Below are 19971 nucleotides of genomic sequence, written 5' to 3'. Positions count from 1 at the left end.
CGACTTGAATTGAGTATGTTTTAATTTTTAATGACAGATTAGGTGGCCTAGTTTCTTTATGTTATGAGAACCAAACTAGAGTCTTGGTTTTAATATTTAGTCTTAATGCTAAATTTTTACTGATAATTAGATTCACACCAGATATCTCTCATTTCTTTTCAGGGCTATTTCAGTAATTATATGATAACATTTAATCCATTTCTTTTTAAATCTACAAGTAACTAAGTATAAGATCTCTTGTCTCACTAGACTTGATATGATATGCCTTTTTCTTCTACAATAATTTGTTCTTTTAATGTTTGTAAGAGGGCCTTCTTTTATCGCCTTAGGCTATGATAGATTTTCCCTTCTTTGTAAAGCACCCGTCTTTCATTTTTTAATACAGTGCAGGAGATGGGTTGGTTAGAGGAACAAGATAGACTCACCAATTAGGCTGTTGCGGACTTAAGTAGCTAGATTGTAAAGAAGTTTACTCAATTTAGAGTCAAATTATTTGTCAACAGAATTTTAATTTGTTAAATTATTTTGCTCATGTGGCTCACTCCTTATTGCAGAACAGTAGTCTAGAAAGTAAGCTTCTAATTTTAAAAGCTCCCTTCGTTGTTGTGCTAAATTTCTTAACATTGTATCTAAATTTTTCACATATCCCTTTCTAGATATAGGAGGGCACACTTACAAGGACATATGAAATAGGATACTTCAAGTTGGTTGACAGAAAGTTTTTAATGTAAGTTAACCATTGAAATGATTCGTCTCCCCTTTTATTGTTTTTAATTATTTGATAGTCTACTCTTTTTTGGTTATATTGGTTGAAATTTATAAATTGATACTTGTTTTTTTTCCAGCAATTTCTTTCATCCTTATAGAATGGTTAATGCTGATTTCTTCATAAAAATTGGGGATTCTTATTCATTTAAAATTTACTTAACTTTGCTAGTCGGACTTCTCTTGCATCGGTGATGATGTGGACTGTGGTGCAAGGAGGTGTATTTGGCTGTTGCATTAAAAGGGTTCTCCTAGAAAACTACCTTGGTAGTGATGTAAGATGAATTCCGTTGTTGGCTTCCTGTGAGTGGAACTCAATACAGTAGGAATCACACACAAGATTTTATTGTGCTAGATATGTGTGTTTGTTTCTGGACTGGAATTGAAAACTAGACAGATAATACTTTAATTTGATATATTATACACTTAATTTGGATAATTGTAGCCCTACTGTCGAACCATTTTTTTATAATCACACATATTTCGGTTTCCCTTGTTTCTCAATTTTCACTGAACAGTCAGTAATAAATTTGTTATAAATTACTCAATACAAATCCAATTGATGAGCGGTTTGCATCTTTGGAAACTAGAAAGATAAGGTTTTAATTCGATATATTATATGATGAATTTAGATAACTATAGACATGTTGTCAAACCATTCATTTTATCATCACACACATAAAACAAATTCAATTTTAGTGATGACAAAGTAATACAAATATTAGTATGTCGTTTTAATTGCATTTATTCTATCTCTTTTTGTTGATTTTTGGATCAATTTTGTTGTTTGATTTATGAGATTTGTGGGTTTTACGATTATCGTCTTTCTTTAGGATGTTATCATCTAATGCTTTTTTTGCTCTATGTGTTGATCAATTCTAATTGCAGCAAATAGATTTGTGTCGCACGACCTTTATCTGTATGGCTTCTTCAATTTGCCTTCAGATTATACTGTTGGAGTTGTTGTTGATTTCTATGTGAATTCTCTTCTCAACATTCTTAATTTTTTTTTTATTTCCAAAATAATAATTATAAAAATAATTCATTTTTTTTTCTCAACAATTAAAATTAGTTTTTTCCTTTGGCTCTACAAGTCTCTTGCTTAAAAGTTCACATTTTTCAGTAAGGTTTCTCTTTCTCTGATTGATTTATAAACTTATCAATAATACTCAGTGGGTTATCATGCAATTTTTTTGCTTTTTTTGAAAAAATTTTAAACTTTGGTTGCAGATATCAAATAGTGACATATTTGAGAAAAATCATAATGATTTGAGTTAAATTTGTAATATTTTATTTATTGATTTTTTAATTATCAATTCAATATAAAATAAGCTTTAACACAGAAAATATATATTTAAAACATAAAAAAATCAACAATAATATAAAAAATATATAATAAACATACTTGCACACGGTGCAGACTTTCCGTCTAATTAATTATATATTTAGTTCAATACTACACCAAACACGAGTACACGGCAACATTAAATTTAATCCAATATAATATTATCAAATTCACTCGAATTCAATACAAGATATTCAATTGCAGCCCATGCGACGTGCAGAATGCACCCATAGGAACTTTTCATTTCACTTCATGGAAGAATTGGAATAATAATAATGAAAATTTCCGAAAATAAAAGAATTAGATTTATTAATATTAAAATACCTTGGATTTTTTTATCCAAAAAGAGATAATAGCGCTTTCACATTCTTTATTTTTTCATCAAATAAATACTAAATGTAACTGGTTAAATTAAAATTCTGGTTAAAATTTTAATCGTTTAAAATAAATAAAAAAGCTAAAGATTTAAGTATTTAACCATTAACAACAAAATTAATTATAATTAAGTGAAAAAAATAATTAGGATAACAGAAATTAAAACTGATAATGATACAAGTCATTACAATGGGTGTATATGAGGGTGGGTTGGGGTCCAAACATATAAATCTCCAACCCCCTCCCTTGTCAGATTTTCAGAAGTGGGATAGGCTTTCCATGGATGAAACTATGTTTGGATTTTAATTTAAGCACTAGATGGCCTACATGGATGAAATTATGTTTGAGGTGAGATGGGATATGCCCAAACCCCATAAATTAGCCTTCATGGATCTCGAATCGCAAATCTTCCTGTCAAGCACCTTTCTTCTTCACGTCTTTGGATGTCTTTGGCGGCTCCTTCGTCAGCATTCTTGGTGCAATGGCCATGGCCATAAGCTCTTGGAAGAGCAACTTACATGCATAAGGAATGTGAACCTGCAAATACAATTATTATTGGTCCATTAAAGAAATATTGACATGCAACATTGGGCATTATGAATTATTACACAATACGGCCAAGAATTTTACCTGAACAATGTCAGTTTTGTTCTTGCAACTTCTGCACTCAAAAGAATTCTTCTTCAGATTTGCGATAGCTATCAACCCACATTTCTCACAGACATGGACCCTATATGCATCACTTTGGTCGAACAACCTCTCCTTGAGAAAGTGAGCGGCACCATGAGCAATCATACAATCTCGTTCCATTTCACCAAACCTGAGGCCACCATCACGAGACCGTCCCTCAGCAGGCTGCCTTGTCAGAATCTGTACAGGTCCCCGCCCACGAGAATGTATCTTATCATCAACCATGTGCTTCAATCTTTGGTAATAAGTGGGGCCTAGGAATATCATAGCAGTGAGCCGCCTGCCTGTGTGACCATTATACATTGTCTCAAACCCACGCATTTGATATCCACATTTGTGAAGAGCTTTACTGATATTGTCAACCTAAGACCAAAATCAGATGAGAATAAAAGACAGGAAAATTTTCAAACTGATCTGAAACGAAGCATAATAAATTAATAATATTAAGAGAGTTTAACACTTACGGTGACATCTGTAAAAGGTGTGGCATCACCTTCCTTTCCCATGTGAGCCGCAACCTTCCCCATAATACACTCGATCAGCTGACCAATGGTCATTCGAGAAGGAATAGCGTGTGGATTCACAATGATATCAGGGGTGATGCCTTCCACTGTCCATGGCATGTCTTCTTGTGTATAAGTCATGCCCACTGTTCCCTTCTGACCATGCCTACTGCTAAATTTGTCTCCAATCTGGGGTATTCGAACTGATCGCACCCTTACTTTCACAAACCTCAACCCATCTGCGTTTGTTGTCAGTAAAACCTACAAAAAAAAAGATAAATGGTCAGGCACACAACAAATTGGGGCACCAAACCTTATAAAGAACACACTTCAATCACGGCAGCAACTTTCCTCAGACAATGTTGTACTATTACAGAGATTTTTTTGATCAACCAGATCATGGAAAATACAGGAACAACCTTATATAAAACCAAAAATTAAATATAGTATGCACTTAATTAAAGCTCACTTGGTCCACTATCCCTGTTTCACTGTGACGTAAGCTTATGCTATGATCACGTCTTGTATAACGTGATGCCTGACCCTGAGCTTCATCCTGAGCAATAGGTGTTGTCTTTCCAATGATCACATCCTCACCAGAGACTCTTGTGCCCTAAGAAACAAAAATAAATTAATTTCAGGAAAATATCTTTCTCATTAGTTCTCCAGTATAGAAAGAGAGAACATAAGAATAACACAATACTGAATACTTACAGGAGGTGCAAGACCATCATCATCCAATTTATCATAAGAACCATGCCGCATGCCCTGTAAAAATGAGTTCCAATAAACATCCAATATTTTCATTAGCAGTGAATAGGAAGCAGTATCCTAAACTATGACCTTACCATGGTATTAGATCTATCTGGACGCCCAAAATCTTCTTTTACAAGAGTGCCCATCTTTTTCTCCTCATCTCTGTTAAAAAGTGAAAACCAAGAAAAAACAGAAAACAAGTTATGATAAAATGGATTAAATATATAGAGATAAATAAAGGTCTTAGCAATAAGCTTACCTATATGAACGGAAGAAAAGTGATCTAAAGAACCCACGATCAATGGATGATTGATTCATAATAACAGAATCTTCTTGGTTGTACCCAGAATAACAAGCAATTGCAACAATAGCATTCTAACAAAAAAGATAAATATGATAAAGTTGCTATGGTGGGGAGAAAAATGAAAAATAAAAAACTTAGTAATATACTCACAATGCCAGCAGGAAGCTGCCTAAAGTGGAGGTGTTCCATGGCTCGTGTAGTAACGAGTGGTTTTTGAGGATAATAGAGAACATAGGCCAAAGTATCCTGAGGTAAACAAAGAGAAATAATCAATCAAAATGGACCATTACCCATGAAATGGTGAAGATAGAAACTTACAGTCACAAAAAAAGGAACCAAATCATACCATACGAAATTGGTAGTTTGTGACATAGATTCCCATGGCTTGCTTACCCATAGCAGACTGATATGTATTACGAGGGGACTAAAGGCAGCAACAAAAAAAGTGAGACAGAATTAAAATATGAACACACTTGATCAAACAAAGCCCCAAGCTGGACAAAATTTACCTGATTATGATCAGGAAATGGTATAATTGAAGCACAAACACCCAAAATTAAGGATGGGTGGATCTCACAATGTGTGTATGTATCAGAATAGGCCTCTTCTGGATGAATTCTGGCTTGTACAAGATCCTGAAAATAGTTTTGTTGCAGTTAAACATCTTCAGAACTTCAAGGCATCCTTATGAGCTAGTTGGTTAATAAAATGCACCAAGATATGGTTCCCCAAATTAAAACTATGTTACTCACATTAATGGTCATAGAAATCATTGTGGTCTCTTCTTCTTCTGTGTCAATATATTCTATAAATCCCTTTGCTACAAGATCATGCCAACCACCATCTTCTGGGGTTTCCTGAAAGATACTTAGGATAGCTTTGATGTAAGTACAGGTAAAGATAACAGATCAGTAAAGAAAAAACATAAGAACTTCTAGCTCTCTCACCCTCTGCTGCAGTGCATGAATGTCTCGCTTCTTTATGAGAAGCCTTTGTTTTTCCACAATGAATAGTGGACGACTGCAACGTCCATAGTCAGTATATATACGCAACTCTTTCAAACGAATATCTCTAACAACCCCAACTTCAGTATTGACATCAACCTGCACATGTGTGCACAAATCCCAGTTCAAGTTACATATCACAGTTATTCCTTCCAACATATTCTTAAAAAAAAAAATGCTCTTGGACCTCTATAAAAACACATATGATAAATAATCAAGCAAAAAAATTATGTAAATTATATGTAACAATCTCGGCACTACATGTCTGGATGAAGAAAATATTTAGCCCCTATATGCCAGGGCACCAACTATTAAAACTAACTGTTTTTAACAGATACTTGTGTGATAAACCTGAAAGACCTGAACATGTCAAACCTCATGTGTCAAGCTACGGCTAAGACACTAAAAGGAATACAAAATGCACTGATGTGTGTTGAGTTGTATAGAACTAATTCATTCTCCATTTAATTAGTATAACTACTTTGGGCATTACATGTTCCACTAAACAAAGAAAGGTAATGATTAGAGACAGAATAGTAGCTTTATCACAATTTTGATGTAATTACTAGATCACACTGCCAATGATTAGAGACAGAAGAGTACTTTTGCATTCTAGATCACATCACTCTATTTTTTATATGTGCTCATATGAATCGATCTAATTAGTAGACTTCAACAATTAATTTTGCAGTTTGACCAATGATTTTTTCTTGCATAAAAATATCCAATATGGTATACTGACCCGTCTCCTTAATCTTCTCAATGTTTTCACCAACATATCTGGATCACGGTGGATACCAACCCAGCAACCATTTACGAAAATTTTTGTAGCTTGAGGAATAACCGCTGGAGAAATTTCCTACAACCAAGAAAAATTTCCTACAGTCGAGAAATTTTGAATAAAGGAACACCATCCAGTGCCACAAAACTCAAAAGTATGAACCTCAAAATTCTCAGTTCCCCATTCTTCTAAAAACTCCAAAATAGGATAGGCAGCCGATCCAACTGTAATGTAAACCATTAATGCGAGGTTCTTTACCAGTCCACAAGCCTGAAGTAAATCCAAATTACTATTGTAAGTACCACAGTGAAAAACAGAGAGGTCACTAGAACAACTTAAACTCAGAATTCAGAGTAAAACACTCACTTGTCCTTCAGGTGTTTCAGCTGGACACATCATTCCCCATTGTGAATTGTGCAACTGCCTGGGTTTGGCCAATTTTCCTGATAAATTAAACTCTGTCATAAAAAGAGGGAAGGAAAAAAAAAAAAGAAAAAGAAAGAAAGAAATAGCAACAATCTGATGCAAAGGAGAAAAGATTCTCTCTAAAATGCAAGAACGCTAATTTATACACAACCCTGTCTCCAGTACCAAGAAAATCATTGACCATACATACAAGCAAGTAATTTACCTTCACGCCCTATTGGAGAATTTAATCTTCGCAAATGCGACAACGTAGAGGCATATGTTAGACGATTTAACACCTAAAAAGGATGCATATGATCATTCAAAAAGGAAAATACCGGAAGAAAAGATAATCATCAGGTACTATATGTTTAAAGGAATATCATCTCAAACCTGTGACACTCCAGCCCTTGTACCAGCTGCATTTGCTTGACCCCAGTTGCCAGTTGCAAGTGAGTATTTCAGACCACTGGTAATGGTTTTTGCTTTGATAGCAAATTGCAGGTTAACATCCTTTCCGTTATCAACACACTACAACATGCATGAACATTATAAGAACAAAAGCCAAAAAAATGGTTAAAAAATAAAAAGGTTGACTTAAAAGAACCTTCTGGACGTAGCCTCTGACATCCCTGGTTAACTTTCTAAATAGCTGCATTTATACAAACAACAATCAAACTTTAAAAAGATGAAGAAAATTAAACTTCTCATCGTATTACAAGGAAATCCCAATAATACCACATAAAACTAAAACAAACCATTCTGAACAGGCCTCCAAGTAAAGGACCAGCAAGGTCCAGCCTTTTGTTGCCATAATGATCCCTATCATCTTCAGCCCTCCGGCCAAGTGCACAAAGTAGAAGCCGATTAATAATATATCTGGAAGAAGCAACAACAAATTATGGAACTCTACAACTAAATCAGAAAAAACCACAAAAGCAAATACAAACTTACCCAAAATAATAAGCTTTCTTTGTTTCACAATAATCTCCTGTACCAACATGAGGAAGCATTTCTTTTTGAAGGATCTCTTTGGCATACCTGCAAGGAGAATTCAGAGAAAATTTATCATGAAGACCTACAAAAGTTCACAAGAAGTTAGAACTTTTAAAACCCACATAAAATTTCCAAGACAGCACATACTTAATCCTCTTTTCCCTAGTTACACCGACAGTCGCTCCTCTTTTCCCTATGTAGTCTAGTGCAACCTGCAGCATACATGAGAGTAATTTCAAAATGTCAGCAAGTTCAACAGCTGTATAACCAAACAAAGAGCAGATTGACCTTAGGTAAGTGGGACAATGAAAAAGACAATTACAAGTAGACCAAGCAACATAATTATGACATATACCCCAACAAGTTTAATAAAAGAAAAACACGGAATATGTTACAAAGTATATAAATTGATAAGATATAAACTAAAGGACAAACAAGAAGATACCAAACCATTTCATGAACAATGAACTGAAAGTGTCAGAAAAATACGGTGTTGAATGTACAATTAAGGAAAAATGGTATTCACTTAAAAATCCAGCAAAAGAGACCTTAGCTGATTAGATTCTTAAAGGAAAACCTAAACCCTAAATTTATCAAATGCAACCACAGAACACTGAAAGTGGATTACCCAAGAAACAAGAAGAGAATTTTTAATATGTGCAAGAAATTATAGAAGAAAGTGGATGAAGGGAGAAACATGGGAGAAAGGCTTGTCTTACAGTAATTACAAGAACCTCGAAGCAATGATATAACTTCTCACACTCAACTAAAGAAAATTTTCATTCTAGCAAAAACGATACCTGTTGGTTTTGAATGACAAATGCTTCCTCCAGGGAAGGCCGGAGCAACTCCATCATTTGAGTATCGGAGAAGTCATAGCATATGTGCTCTAATATATCTTTGTCAGCAACGTACCCCAAAGCCCGGAATACAATAATGATAGGAATTTCAGTTCGAATGTATGGAAGTGTAGCACGAATATACTGCCCAGAGGAGCCCTGACATAATATCAATGGAAACAAAGTCAACTGACAGCCACTCATAAAACATGTAAAAAGTAATTACCTCTTTTAAAACAAAAATTAATTAATTAATTAATCAATCAAGTCTTGCGAAAAAAGCACATCAAAAGAACAAAATTGTTCTCATTACCCCTTTAGCACTAGTCCGAGAAAGCATCCGCACAAACATAGTGCTGGGCGGTCTATTTTGTGACTCTGCCATAGACCGAACTTCCGCTACATAGGCATACTTGTTAGGCTGCCTCTTTTTGAACACATAGACATGATTGGTGCTCATCTTCTCTTGAGCAATTAGAACCTTTTCACTACCATTGATAATAAAATATCCACCTTGATCATAAGGACACTCCCCAAGCTCTGTCAAATCCTTCTCTGAGTTCTGATATAATGTGCAATAACTTGACCGAAGCATTATAGGAACCTGACAATGTACCAGCACTAGACAAGTCAATTTTCAGACAAAATTCATCCATTAAACAACATAGTTCATATAACACACCTTCCCAATGAAAACTTTAGTGAAATCTTGAGTTTCGGTGACTTCTTCACCATCATGCCCTTTCTTTATAACTCTCTTAGTGACATCCACATACAACGGGGCAGAGTACGTCAGATTCCTCAATCTTGCAGCTTTGGGAAACAAAGTAGCTGTTTCTCCATCGGATTCAGTCATCATAGGCTTACTCAAATATATCTGTCCAAAGCTGATCTTATAGATGGTCTGCAGGAAAAACCCAATTGTATTCATGTAAACACTTCATTTCAACTTAAAATTCATCACATTAACCTACTAAGCTACTAAAATTCCATTTCCACACATTTACTTAAACCTAAACTCAGTATCTTCCAGAAAATTAATTATTCTTTTTCCCTTAAACCTTGAACTAACTAGCTCTAAACCCCTAAAAATTAATTAACAACTATATAAGCATTTTTTAATGAAATTTAATGACCTCAGCAAAATCAGACTGGTGGCCAGGGTTATGTTGTGATTCGGGGCGAATCTCGATGTCCGCCGATTCGTCGACAATTTCTTGCATAGTGTTCTGAATAAATTCATCGAAGGAATCGAGTTGTTGGCGAACCAAACCCTTCTCTTCGAAATAAGCTGAAATAACAGCCCACGCATCCTCCTGCGTGATCTCATCTTCATCTTCATTCTCCTCCTGTGGGTCGTGGTCGAACTCTTCTTCGCCATCCATCTTAATTGGAAACAAAAACCCTAGGGCAGAGAGGGAGAGAGTGTTCGGTTATGGAGGTTTTGCAGTTTTGGTGCAAAAGAGCGTTTAAAGAGAACGACTCTGGTTTCTAATTTTTATATTTGGGTCATTCAGATTTAGTATTTTGTGTATCGGAAAGGCGGTCTAGTGTTGCAAATACACATCAATTTTGGGCCCGTGGGCTGAGTTAAAATGAGATGGCCGGTGGTGTAATTTAGGCCTAAAAATGATTGTTGCTAAACAACCCACTAGGCCCACTACTCTTTTACGTGATGGCACTCATGAAACTATAAAAGCATTTTTTTAATATAAGCTACAAAGCCTCTTTAGTGACTATTTGAAAAATATTATTCTAAAAAAGTGTTTTAAGTTGAGTTAGGTTATATTAAATCGAATCGGATCAAATACTGAAAATGTGTTTGATAAAACATCTAAAAAGTATATCAAATTTTGATAAAATGTTGAATAGTTGTTTGATATATTTTTTAAAAAGGTTTTTAAGACGAAATAGTTGTTTGGTACATTTTTTTAAAATATTGAGATTATTTTTTTAACCCCCTACATTTGTTATTTTAGCTAAACACACTCACAATAAAAGTTTAAAAAATAACTAAAGCACCGCATCCACCCAAGAGGACAGTCAGCCATCAGACGACAGCCTATAGTCGCTTGAACGGTGTACGACTAGCCAGATCTAGTCGATCATGCACCATTTTGGCAAGTGGCAACGTCTAGTAGCAACAATGGCGGTGGATTAATTTTTAGACTGGAAAGAAAAAAAAATGAGAGAGAGAATGGTAGAGGAATGAGAGAAAGAAAAATGTTTTTAGTTGAATAGAGTTGGATAATCTAAAAACAAGTCTCGCCCTCTTTTCATTTTTAGATACAAAATCTTATTTGAGTTAGATTAATTTTCATATTGGATTGACCCAATAAGTAAACAGACACATATCCTATTTTTTAATCCAAATAGGACAACAGAATAATGATTTAGAATAGTGTAACAAACAGAGACGATATTTTTATAAATGGACACTAAAGAATATTATGTACAATTATTTTTTTTAAATAAAAATACTTTTACATACAAATGTTTTCTAACTATTTAATTTATTAGAAACAAAATTGTCAGCCTTTTTTTTTTTTTTTTTTTTTTTTTTACTTTAAAATAATTTTTATATAAGCTATCAAATGCTTTCAAGGATAATTTTTATTGAAACAACATAATATTATAAATAAGGAATAATGACTTTAAAACCCCTAGGGTTAATAAATCCCCTAAAGTATCAGTACTAACTTGAAACCCCCTGTCGTTAACAGTTTTTCGTTAGTTTTAACATAGCAGTGTTAAATGACTAATACCTTTCTCCTCACCCAACAAGTCCCTAAAACCCACACCGTTGATCAAAGTGATCCACCATCCAACAAATTAATCTTTCAACCATAAATTTAACACTATCAAATTAAATTCAACAAATCGTTTAAAACGAATTCAAATTCACATGAGGTTCATGCAACTACCCTTCTATGCCCAGAACCCTCATCTCCCTCCTTCCCTGTATAAGCCATGGAACACCCTTTCCGCCCTAGCATTATTCCTCTAAAACACCAAACCCACCAAAAAGCCACTCATAGCCACCATGATTACACAAACCAAACAAAAAAATCATTCAAGCATTTCATCGAACATCTTCCATGCTATTTTACAACTTTCCCCTTACCATATCCACACCTCCCTACCTTCCTCATACCCACACAACATCATTGTCAAATAATAATAATAATGTTGTGATGTGGCACTTGATGACACACATGGAAGTCAACTTGTAGTATGGCTGGTCAATGTAAATTGTTAAGGCGTGAGGGCAGTTCAGTCTTTTGCTATCTTCGAATGACCTAATCTGTTTTAGGTCTTATGCGCAGCCCACTGCTCTCCATTCTCTCTTGGTTAACAGAGAGAGAAATCAGTTAGAGGTGCTGTGCTGGAAATCCGAGGTTCGTCCATGGAATCAATGGTGATGGTAGGTGTTAGCTGTTCTTATTGTTTAGTCTTTCTTTTGCTGTATAAATTGATACTGATTTCTGCCTATTTGATGTGGTATGAGTGGTGAGAGCATCTGGGTATACGAGTGTAAAATTAGAGGGTTTTGTATCGGGTTTGTGCCTGTGTAAAGGGGTGAGCCGATTCTTCTGTAAGGTTTCTCAAACTCATAGTGAAACTTTTCTTTCTTACTCTGAAAAATGGATGTAGGTAATCGTTAAGATTACCGAACCACTATATATCTGGTGTTATCTCTCTCTTTGCTCTTCTTTATTTTTGCTTAATCATTATTACTGTACTCAATATTGGTGGTTGCTGCATTTTTGGTTACTGCATGTTTGTACTGTTTTGGATTACATTTTACAACAATTGGTATCAGAGCCTTGTTTTCGAGCACCTAGGTCCTATTCTAGGTTGTGAGATCCAAGTTACGAACCTTGTAGCAATCTAGGGTTTAACTGTTTTCACAGTTGTTTTTTCCCTTAACCTAGGGTTTCCAATTTTGACTTTAAATTTGGGCTTTTCTAATCTAAGTGTTTGGGAGGGTTAAAAACCTAGAAATTGCTAAGTTTGAAATAGAAAAGTTTACAGGAGATAATGATTATGGGTTATGGAAAATAATGATGAGGGCTGTCTCAGTTAAGGATGGGTTGTCTGCTACCTTAGAAGGTGAGGAGAGTTTACCAGAGACTTTGTCTGAAAAAGAAAAGAAAGAACTACTAGATAAGGCTTACAGTTCTCTAATTCTAGGGTTAGGAGATAAAGTCCTAAGAGAGGTTAAGAAGATGAAAACACCAGCAGAGATCTAGGAAAATTAGACTCCTTATACTTGTCAAAGTCTTCACCTAATAGGTTAGTTTTAAAACAGAAATTTTTCAGTTTTAAAATGGATGAAAACAAAGCTTTAGGTGACAAAATAAATGATTTTAGGAAACTAATACAAGATTTGGAATGTCTCAGTGTTACAATTGAGGATGAAGATCAAGCTGTAATCCTTCTTAATTCTCTTCCTAAAAGTTTCTCAAACTTTGTTGATACTCTTAAGTATGGTAGACAAACTCTTAAGCTAGATGAAGTTGTAGTAGCCATTACTACTAAGGATGCTGAGTTTAGAAAGGAGGGTAAGTTAGATGGAGAGGGACTGAATGTTAGGGGTAGATCTGAGAAAAAGTGGTCAAAGAAAGGTCATTTTAGAAATAGATCTAAGTCCAAATCAAAAATTTTCAAGAAATGTTTCCACTGTCATAAAGAAGGGCACTTTAAAAGGGATTGTCCAGATAGGAAGAAAAGGTCAGGGGAGAAAGAGGCTAGTGGTAGTGTTGATATAGCCTCAGATAGGTATGAAAGCTCTGATGTTCTAGTAGCTTCCGAAAGGGAATCTGAATCTGAGTGGATTTTGGACTCTGGTTGCACTTTCCATATGACTCCAAATAGGAGTTCACTGATGAACTTTAAGAAGATAGAATCTGGCAAGGTTCTAATGGGAAATAATGCAGTGTGTAGTGTATTAGGCATTGGGGATGTCAGATTAAGTCTTCATGATGGCAATTCTAGAATCCTTTTAGAAGTTAGGTATATACCTGAGTTCAAAAGGAACCTTATTTCCTTAGGTAGCTTAGACTCAAATGGGTTTAGTTACAAGGCTCAAGGTGGAGTACTTAAGGTTACCAAAGGGTCATTAGTGGTTGTGAAAGGAGAGAAAAAGAATGGCTTATATGTCTTAAATGGATCCACTGTTGCTGGAACAGCAGCAGTAACATCTCAGAAACTTAACAAGAGTTCTATTTGGCACAAAAGGTTGGGACACATTAGTGAGAGAGGTCTAATTGAGTTAAGTAAGCAGAATGTCTTAGGAAGGGATAAAATAGAAAAGCTAAGGTTCTGTGATCACTGTGTTTATGGGAAGATGAGCAGAATCAGGTTTAGTGTGGGAAACCACTGTTCTAAGGGCATTTTAGACTACATTCATTCTGATGTGTGGGGGCCAACCAAACATCCATCTTTGGGAGGATGTAGGTATTTCATTAGCATCATAGATGATTTTTCTAGAAAGGTATGGATCTATTTTTTGAAACTAAGGGAGAAGCCTTTAGGAAGTTCAAGGATTGGAAAATTATGATAGAAAACCAATCTGGAAAGAAGATCAGGAAACTAAGGACATATAATGGTCTAGAATTCATCAATGAGGATTTTGATAACCTGTGTAGGGAGAGTGGAATTCTGAGGCATAAAACAGTGAGACACACACCCCAACAAAATGGTTTAGCAGAAAGGATGAATAGAACCATCCTTGAGAAGGTTAGAAGCTTGTTATCCTGTTCTAGGTTACCCACTAGATTTTGGGCAAAGGCTACTCACACAGCAGTTTACCTGATTAATAGGATTCCATCCTCAGCTCTTAGTTTCAGAACACCCATGGAAAAATGGTCTGGGTATCTTGCAGATTATAGCAATCTTAGGGTGTTTGGATGCACTGTTTTTGTTCTTGAGAAAACTGACAAACTAAAACCAAGGGCTATTAGATATGTCTTCTTAGGGTACCCTGATGGTATAAAAGGTTATAGGTGTTGGGATATTGTAGGACAAAAATGCATAATCAGTAGAGATATTAGGTTTAATGAGGATGAGGTGATTGGCCTAAATCAAAATGGGTTGAGTGAGAGTGAAAATGCAGTTAGGGCAGAGACAATAAACCTAGATTTAGGTGGAGATAACTCAAACCTAGACAATATTGAACCAGACCCCAATACTGATGATCAAACCCTGGAAGATGAACCTAGCCTAGAGGATAGTGGTGATAGTGATAGAGTTAAAAATGAGCTGCAAAATTATCAACTAGCTAGGGATAGAGAAAGAAGGGAAATCAGATTGCCTAGTAGGTATTCACATGCTGATATAGTTGCTTTTGCTCTTCAAGTTGCTGAAGAGATTAATGAGGAACCTAGGACTGTTAGGGAAGCCATGGGTTGTAGAGAATCTAGGCAGTGGAAACTGGCTATGCAAGAGGAATTTGATTATTTAATTAAAAACCAAACCTGGATTTTGATTGACAAACCTAAGGGTAGTAGGGTAGTTAAATGCAAATGGGTTTTTAAAAGGAAGGACGGCATACCAGGGATAGAAGCACCTAGGTTTAAAGCAAGATTAGTGGCTAAAGGGTTTACACATGTTGAAGGGGTGGATTACAATGAAATTTTCTCACCCGTGGTAAGACATACAACCATTAGGATACTGTTATCTTTAGTAGCTCAGTTTGGTTTAGAAATAGAGCAGTTGGACATTAAAACAGCTTTCTTAAATGGTGATTTAGAGAAGAAGATTCTGATGGAACAACCTAAATTTTTTGAAAGGGGATCTAAGAATCAGGTATGTCTTTTGAAAAAAATCCTTGTATGGCTTGAAGCAGTCCCCTAGGCAGTGGTATAGGAAGTTTGATTTTTTCATGTTGAATGCTGGTTTCATCCGAATTAGTTTTGATGGCTGTTTTTATTTCGAATGTTTATATGGTGAATGCTACATATATTTGTCTCTATATGTGGATGATATACTGCTAGCTTGTAAGGATTTCTCTAAAATTGATAGATTTAAAAGAGAAATGAGTAAACATTTTGAGATGAAACATTTAGGACAAGCTAGGAAGATTTTGGGTATGAACATTAAGAGGAATAGGAAAACTGGAAGTCTCATACTGTCAAAGAAAGAGTATGCTAAAAAACTAATCAAGAAGTTTAATATGATTGACTCTAAACCTGTCAAAACACCCTTAGGTCAACATTTTAAGCTTAGTGTAACCTAGTGTCCAGAAACTGAAGAAGAAAAGAAGGAAATGGCTAGTATACCATATGCCAATGCCATAGGGAGTCTGATGTACTTAATGGTTTGTACCAGACCAAATTTGGCTTTTGCTGTTAGTTCAATTAGTAGGTTTATGAGTAATTCTGGAAAAACTCATTGGGAAGCAGTAAAATGGGTTCTTAGATATGTGAAGGGTACTTTGTCCACTGGAATAGTTTACAGTAGAGGGAAAAGTCAGGAAAACCCCATCATGGGATGTGTAGATGTTGATTATGCTGGAAACATTAATAATAGGAAGTCCATGACTGGTTTTTGTTTTACCATTTGGAATAACCTGGTTTGCTGGAAGGCTAATCTGCAGGCTATTGTAACTCTGTCCACCATGAAAACAGAGTATGTTGCAATTACAGAGGCAGTCAATGAGGCTATGTGGCTCAGGGGAATGCTTGTTGAGATGGGACTGGTTCAGCAACAAGTTCCTATTAAGAGTGACAGTCAAAGTGCCATTTTCCTGTGTAAAAATCAGGTATTTCATGAGAGGTCGAAACACATAGATGTTAGACTTCACTTTATCAGAAACCTGATAGAAGATAAAGTCATCAAGGTGGAGAAAATTCCTGGTAGGGAGAACCCAGCAGACATGTTCACCAAGTCAGTGAACTTAGACAAGTTAAGGCTCTTTAAGAGCCTTTTGCATGTTGAAGAAGATTAAGAAGATTTTTCAGGGCAGTAAGGAATGGAGAAGATCAAATGCCAAGGTGGAGATTGTTAGTGTATGCCCTAGGAACCAATCGTGTCATTGGTTCCGAGGCATTATGTTTTGTATATATATGTGAATGTATATAGTTTGTATATACATTTTATCTTATCCATAGAAGAAAGTGTTCTTATTTCACACGTGGTTTATTGCTTCATTTATATATATGTATTACATGTGAAATGTCCAGATGATACAAATCTTTAGAAGATCAAAATCATCAAAGTATTACCTACATAGGTAGAGATTTGTTGTGATGTGGCACTTGATGACACACGTGGAAGTCAACTTGTAGTATGGCTGGTCAATGTAAATTGTTAAGGCTTGAGGGGCAGTTCAGTCTTTTGCTATTTTCGAATGACCTAATCTGTTTTAGGTCTTATGCGCAGCCCACTGCTCTCCATTCTCTCTTGGTTAACAGAGAGAGAAATCAATTAGAGGTGCTGTGCTGGAAATCCGAGGTTCGTCCATGGAATTAATGGTGATGGTAGGTGTTAGCTGTCCTTATTATTTAGTCTTTCTTTTGCTGTATAAATTGATACTGATTTCTGCCTATTTGATGTGGTATGAGTGGTGAGAGCATCTGGGTATACGGATGTAAAATTAGAGGGTTTTGTATTGGGTTTGTGCCTGTGTAAAGGGGTGAGCCGATTCTTCCGTAAGGTTTCTCAAACTCATAGTGAAACTTTTCTTTCTTGCTCTGAAAAATGGATGTAGGTAATCGTTAAGATTACCGAACCACTATATATTTGGTGTCATCTCTCTCTTTTCTCTTCTTTATTTTTGCTTAATTGTTATTACTGTACTCAATATTGGTGGTTGCTGCATTTTTGGTTATTGCATGTTTGTACTGTTTTGGATTACATTTTACAACAAATAAAACAACCAGAAGAAGTTGATTTATCGTTTTTTCCCAATTAAGAATTTCGAAAGTTGGTTTACCAACTTTTTCAGCTACCTTTTCTATGTGTGCACTTGTCATGGTGCGACGGATGTATGAATTTGCCACATTTTGCTGTTAACTAAAGCTTGTAGATCTTTAGAAATTACTACAAATCCAAATATCGTGTACCCACATGATTTGATCTATGACATTTAATTGAATGATTCGAAACTTAAATGTATAGTGTGGCAATCTTAATGGTAATGCGACGTGGTTGAGGAGATTGGGCTGTGACGATCCAAGGAAGGAAGGAAACACGGAGAAGAGTGTACGTGGCTGTGGTTTGTTGGCGGGGTACATGTGGCTGTGGTTTGTTGGCGGGGTACATGTGGCTGTGGACGCGGCGGCAAGTGTTTGTTGGTGGGGCTGTGATAGGGTTGCATTAAGTGAAGTGATTTAACATTTTTTATTTATTTTTTATTTTACAATTTCATTAATTATACTAACTATAAAATCTATTAGCAATTTATTAACCTAAAGGTGTTCAAATCAGCTTGCGTGCGTTCCAGTAGAGACTATTCATACTATTAGCAATCGAGGAGAATCGAACTCTAGTAGAGACTATTCATACTATTAGCAATCGAGGAGAATCGAATTCTAGTAGAGACTATTCCTACTATTAGCAATCGAGGAGAATCGAATTTCAATAGAGATTATTCATACTACTATTAGCAATCGAGGAGAATCGAACTTAAGATTTTTTTAGTAATACACCAAAGAGTTCTTATCGCCCCACCCGATCATCTAGGGATAATTTAATCTGTTAAAAGTTGTGTTCCATTTAACCACCTAAGACAAGTTATAACATAATACAACTCAAATAGATTGTAAAAAATAGAATAATACTACACTTACAAAGTCCTCATACAAGAATGTGTGTACAAAGTGATGTGTCATACTATGATTAGGAGAGTGAATTTGTCAAGTCAACTTTTTAACTAAAGTCAAATTCATTGTCTAATCATGGTATGACACATCACTTTGTATATATATATATCTTTGTATGGAGACTTTGTAAATGTAGTATTACTCTAAAAAATATAAGTCAAAGTTAATCCAATTTTAATATCAAAATCTAGAAAAGAATCTACTAACATGAAAAATGTGCATGATTTAATTTAGCTAATCATATCTTGCCACATAATGTTGTATGGAAAATGTTGTATGAAAATGATGTATGTGTAGTATTACTCTTAATTCACACTGTAATTGTAAATGAGTTTGAATTGAATTGTTTTAGAGTGATCTTGTAGTTCTTATTTTCAATTATTAAGGTCACATTTTTGTTTGTTTAAAAACTATTTGGAATTCTTTGTTTCAAAATTATAAATTGAATTTACGTTTGATGTGAACTCAATTTCATTAATCAACTTAAAATTGTAAATTATTCATTTATTATAAATTCATATAATAGTCACTCTCCAAACTATACACTATAACTTAAATATTCATTAGATAATATATATAACAGAATTTAAGCACAATATAATTTGTTGTAGGTAGTCTTAAGGTTTGAAACAAAAAACTAAATGAAGGAAGAAAACTTCCTTGACTGCCAAACCAACCCCTTAAAGTTAATTTATGATATATTCATCTCAAACAAGTTTTGTTGCTGTCACACTAAAGGAATGATCGCACAATATTTCTACATGATAGAAAATCAGCAACATGAAAATCATAAGCAAATGAGTCATGTTCAAATCACAAGATTGAAATTTTATTTTGCTTGCAAACTTGATGCATGTTTCCTTCACAGAACTCAATTTGGGTTGATTTTTCTGATCTAATTTACATGTATATAAACAATCAAAATGAAGTGGGTCTTATCAAATTCTAAACCAGAAAAATTAGTATGAAAATGGAAATTGACATTTAACCAACTACTACCATCCTCTAGGCCTCTGTGTCTTACCCTACCAAACAATTTACCAATTCCCAGAAAAAGGTTTCAACTCCAGGTGGCCATTGATAGTAGTAGCCGTACCAGTTCAAATACCTGGGTAGGTGAGCAGACCAGAGATAATTTATGCAAAATGGTGTGCAAAAGAGATTAATAAATTTGCCTAATTTTAGGATTAGTAGCATTTGCATTGGTTTATCAGTGTTAAAAATTTCATGCATTAACAGGTTACCAAATCTGGTTCTTTTGAGTAACACAAAAGGAGACAAGTTCACCATCCCCCATCTGCCTTCCTCACTAGGTAATTAACCAACACTATATATTTCTTGTTCCATTCATCTTTTTTTTTACCCATTTAAATTTCTTCAA

At 35.0% G+C, this 19971-nt stretch overlaps 1 protein-coding gene across 1 annotated transcript; it reads right to left on the bottom strand.

The window, feature by feature from the left end:
• Positions 1-2842: 2842 nt before the first annotated feature.
• LOC116110125 (DNA-directed RNA polymerase II subunit RPB2) lies at positions 2843-10175 on the bottom strand. The gene is made up of 25 exons (XM_031396354.1): positions 9900-10175; positions 9446-9667; positions 9077-9367; positions 8725-8922; positions 8072-8136; positions 7883-7969; positions 7687-7807; positions 7536-7580; positions 7322-7459; positions 7155-7227; positions 6890-6966; positions 6686-6793; positions 6485-6601; positions 5686-5841; positions 5491-5595; positions 5248-5373; positions 5085-5162; positions 4889-4984; positions 4694-4809; positions 4527-4596; positions 4393-4446; positions 4148-4291; positions 3640-3939; positions 3116-3538; positions 2843-3022 (listed from the first exon to the last, which is right to left on the bottom strand). The coding sequence occupies exons 1-25, from the start codon at positions 10146-10148 to the stop codon at positions 2900-2902; spliced, it is 3582 nt and encodes a 1193-aa protein (XP_031252214.1). The 5' UTR covers positions 10149-10175; the 3' UTR covers positions 2843-2899.
• Positions 10176-19971: the final 9796 nt, after the last annotated feature.

The sequence above is a fragment of the Pistacia vera genome, unplaced genomic scaffold (assembly GCF_008641045.1).
Source record: "Pistacia vera cultivar Batoury unplaced genomic scaffold, PisVer_v2 Contig598, whole genome shotgun sequence".
NCBI lineage: Eukaryota > Viridiplantae > Streptophyta > Magnoliopsida > Sapindales > Anacardiaceae > Pistacia > Pistacia vera.
Note: the sequence above shows the minus strand (reverse complement) of the source record. Positions and strands in the feature narration are given on the sequence as shown.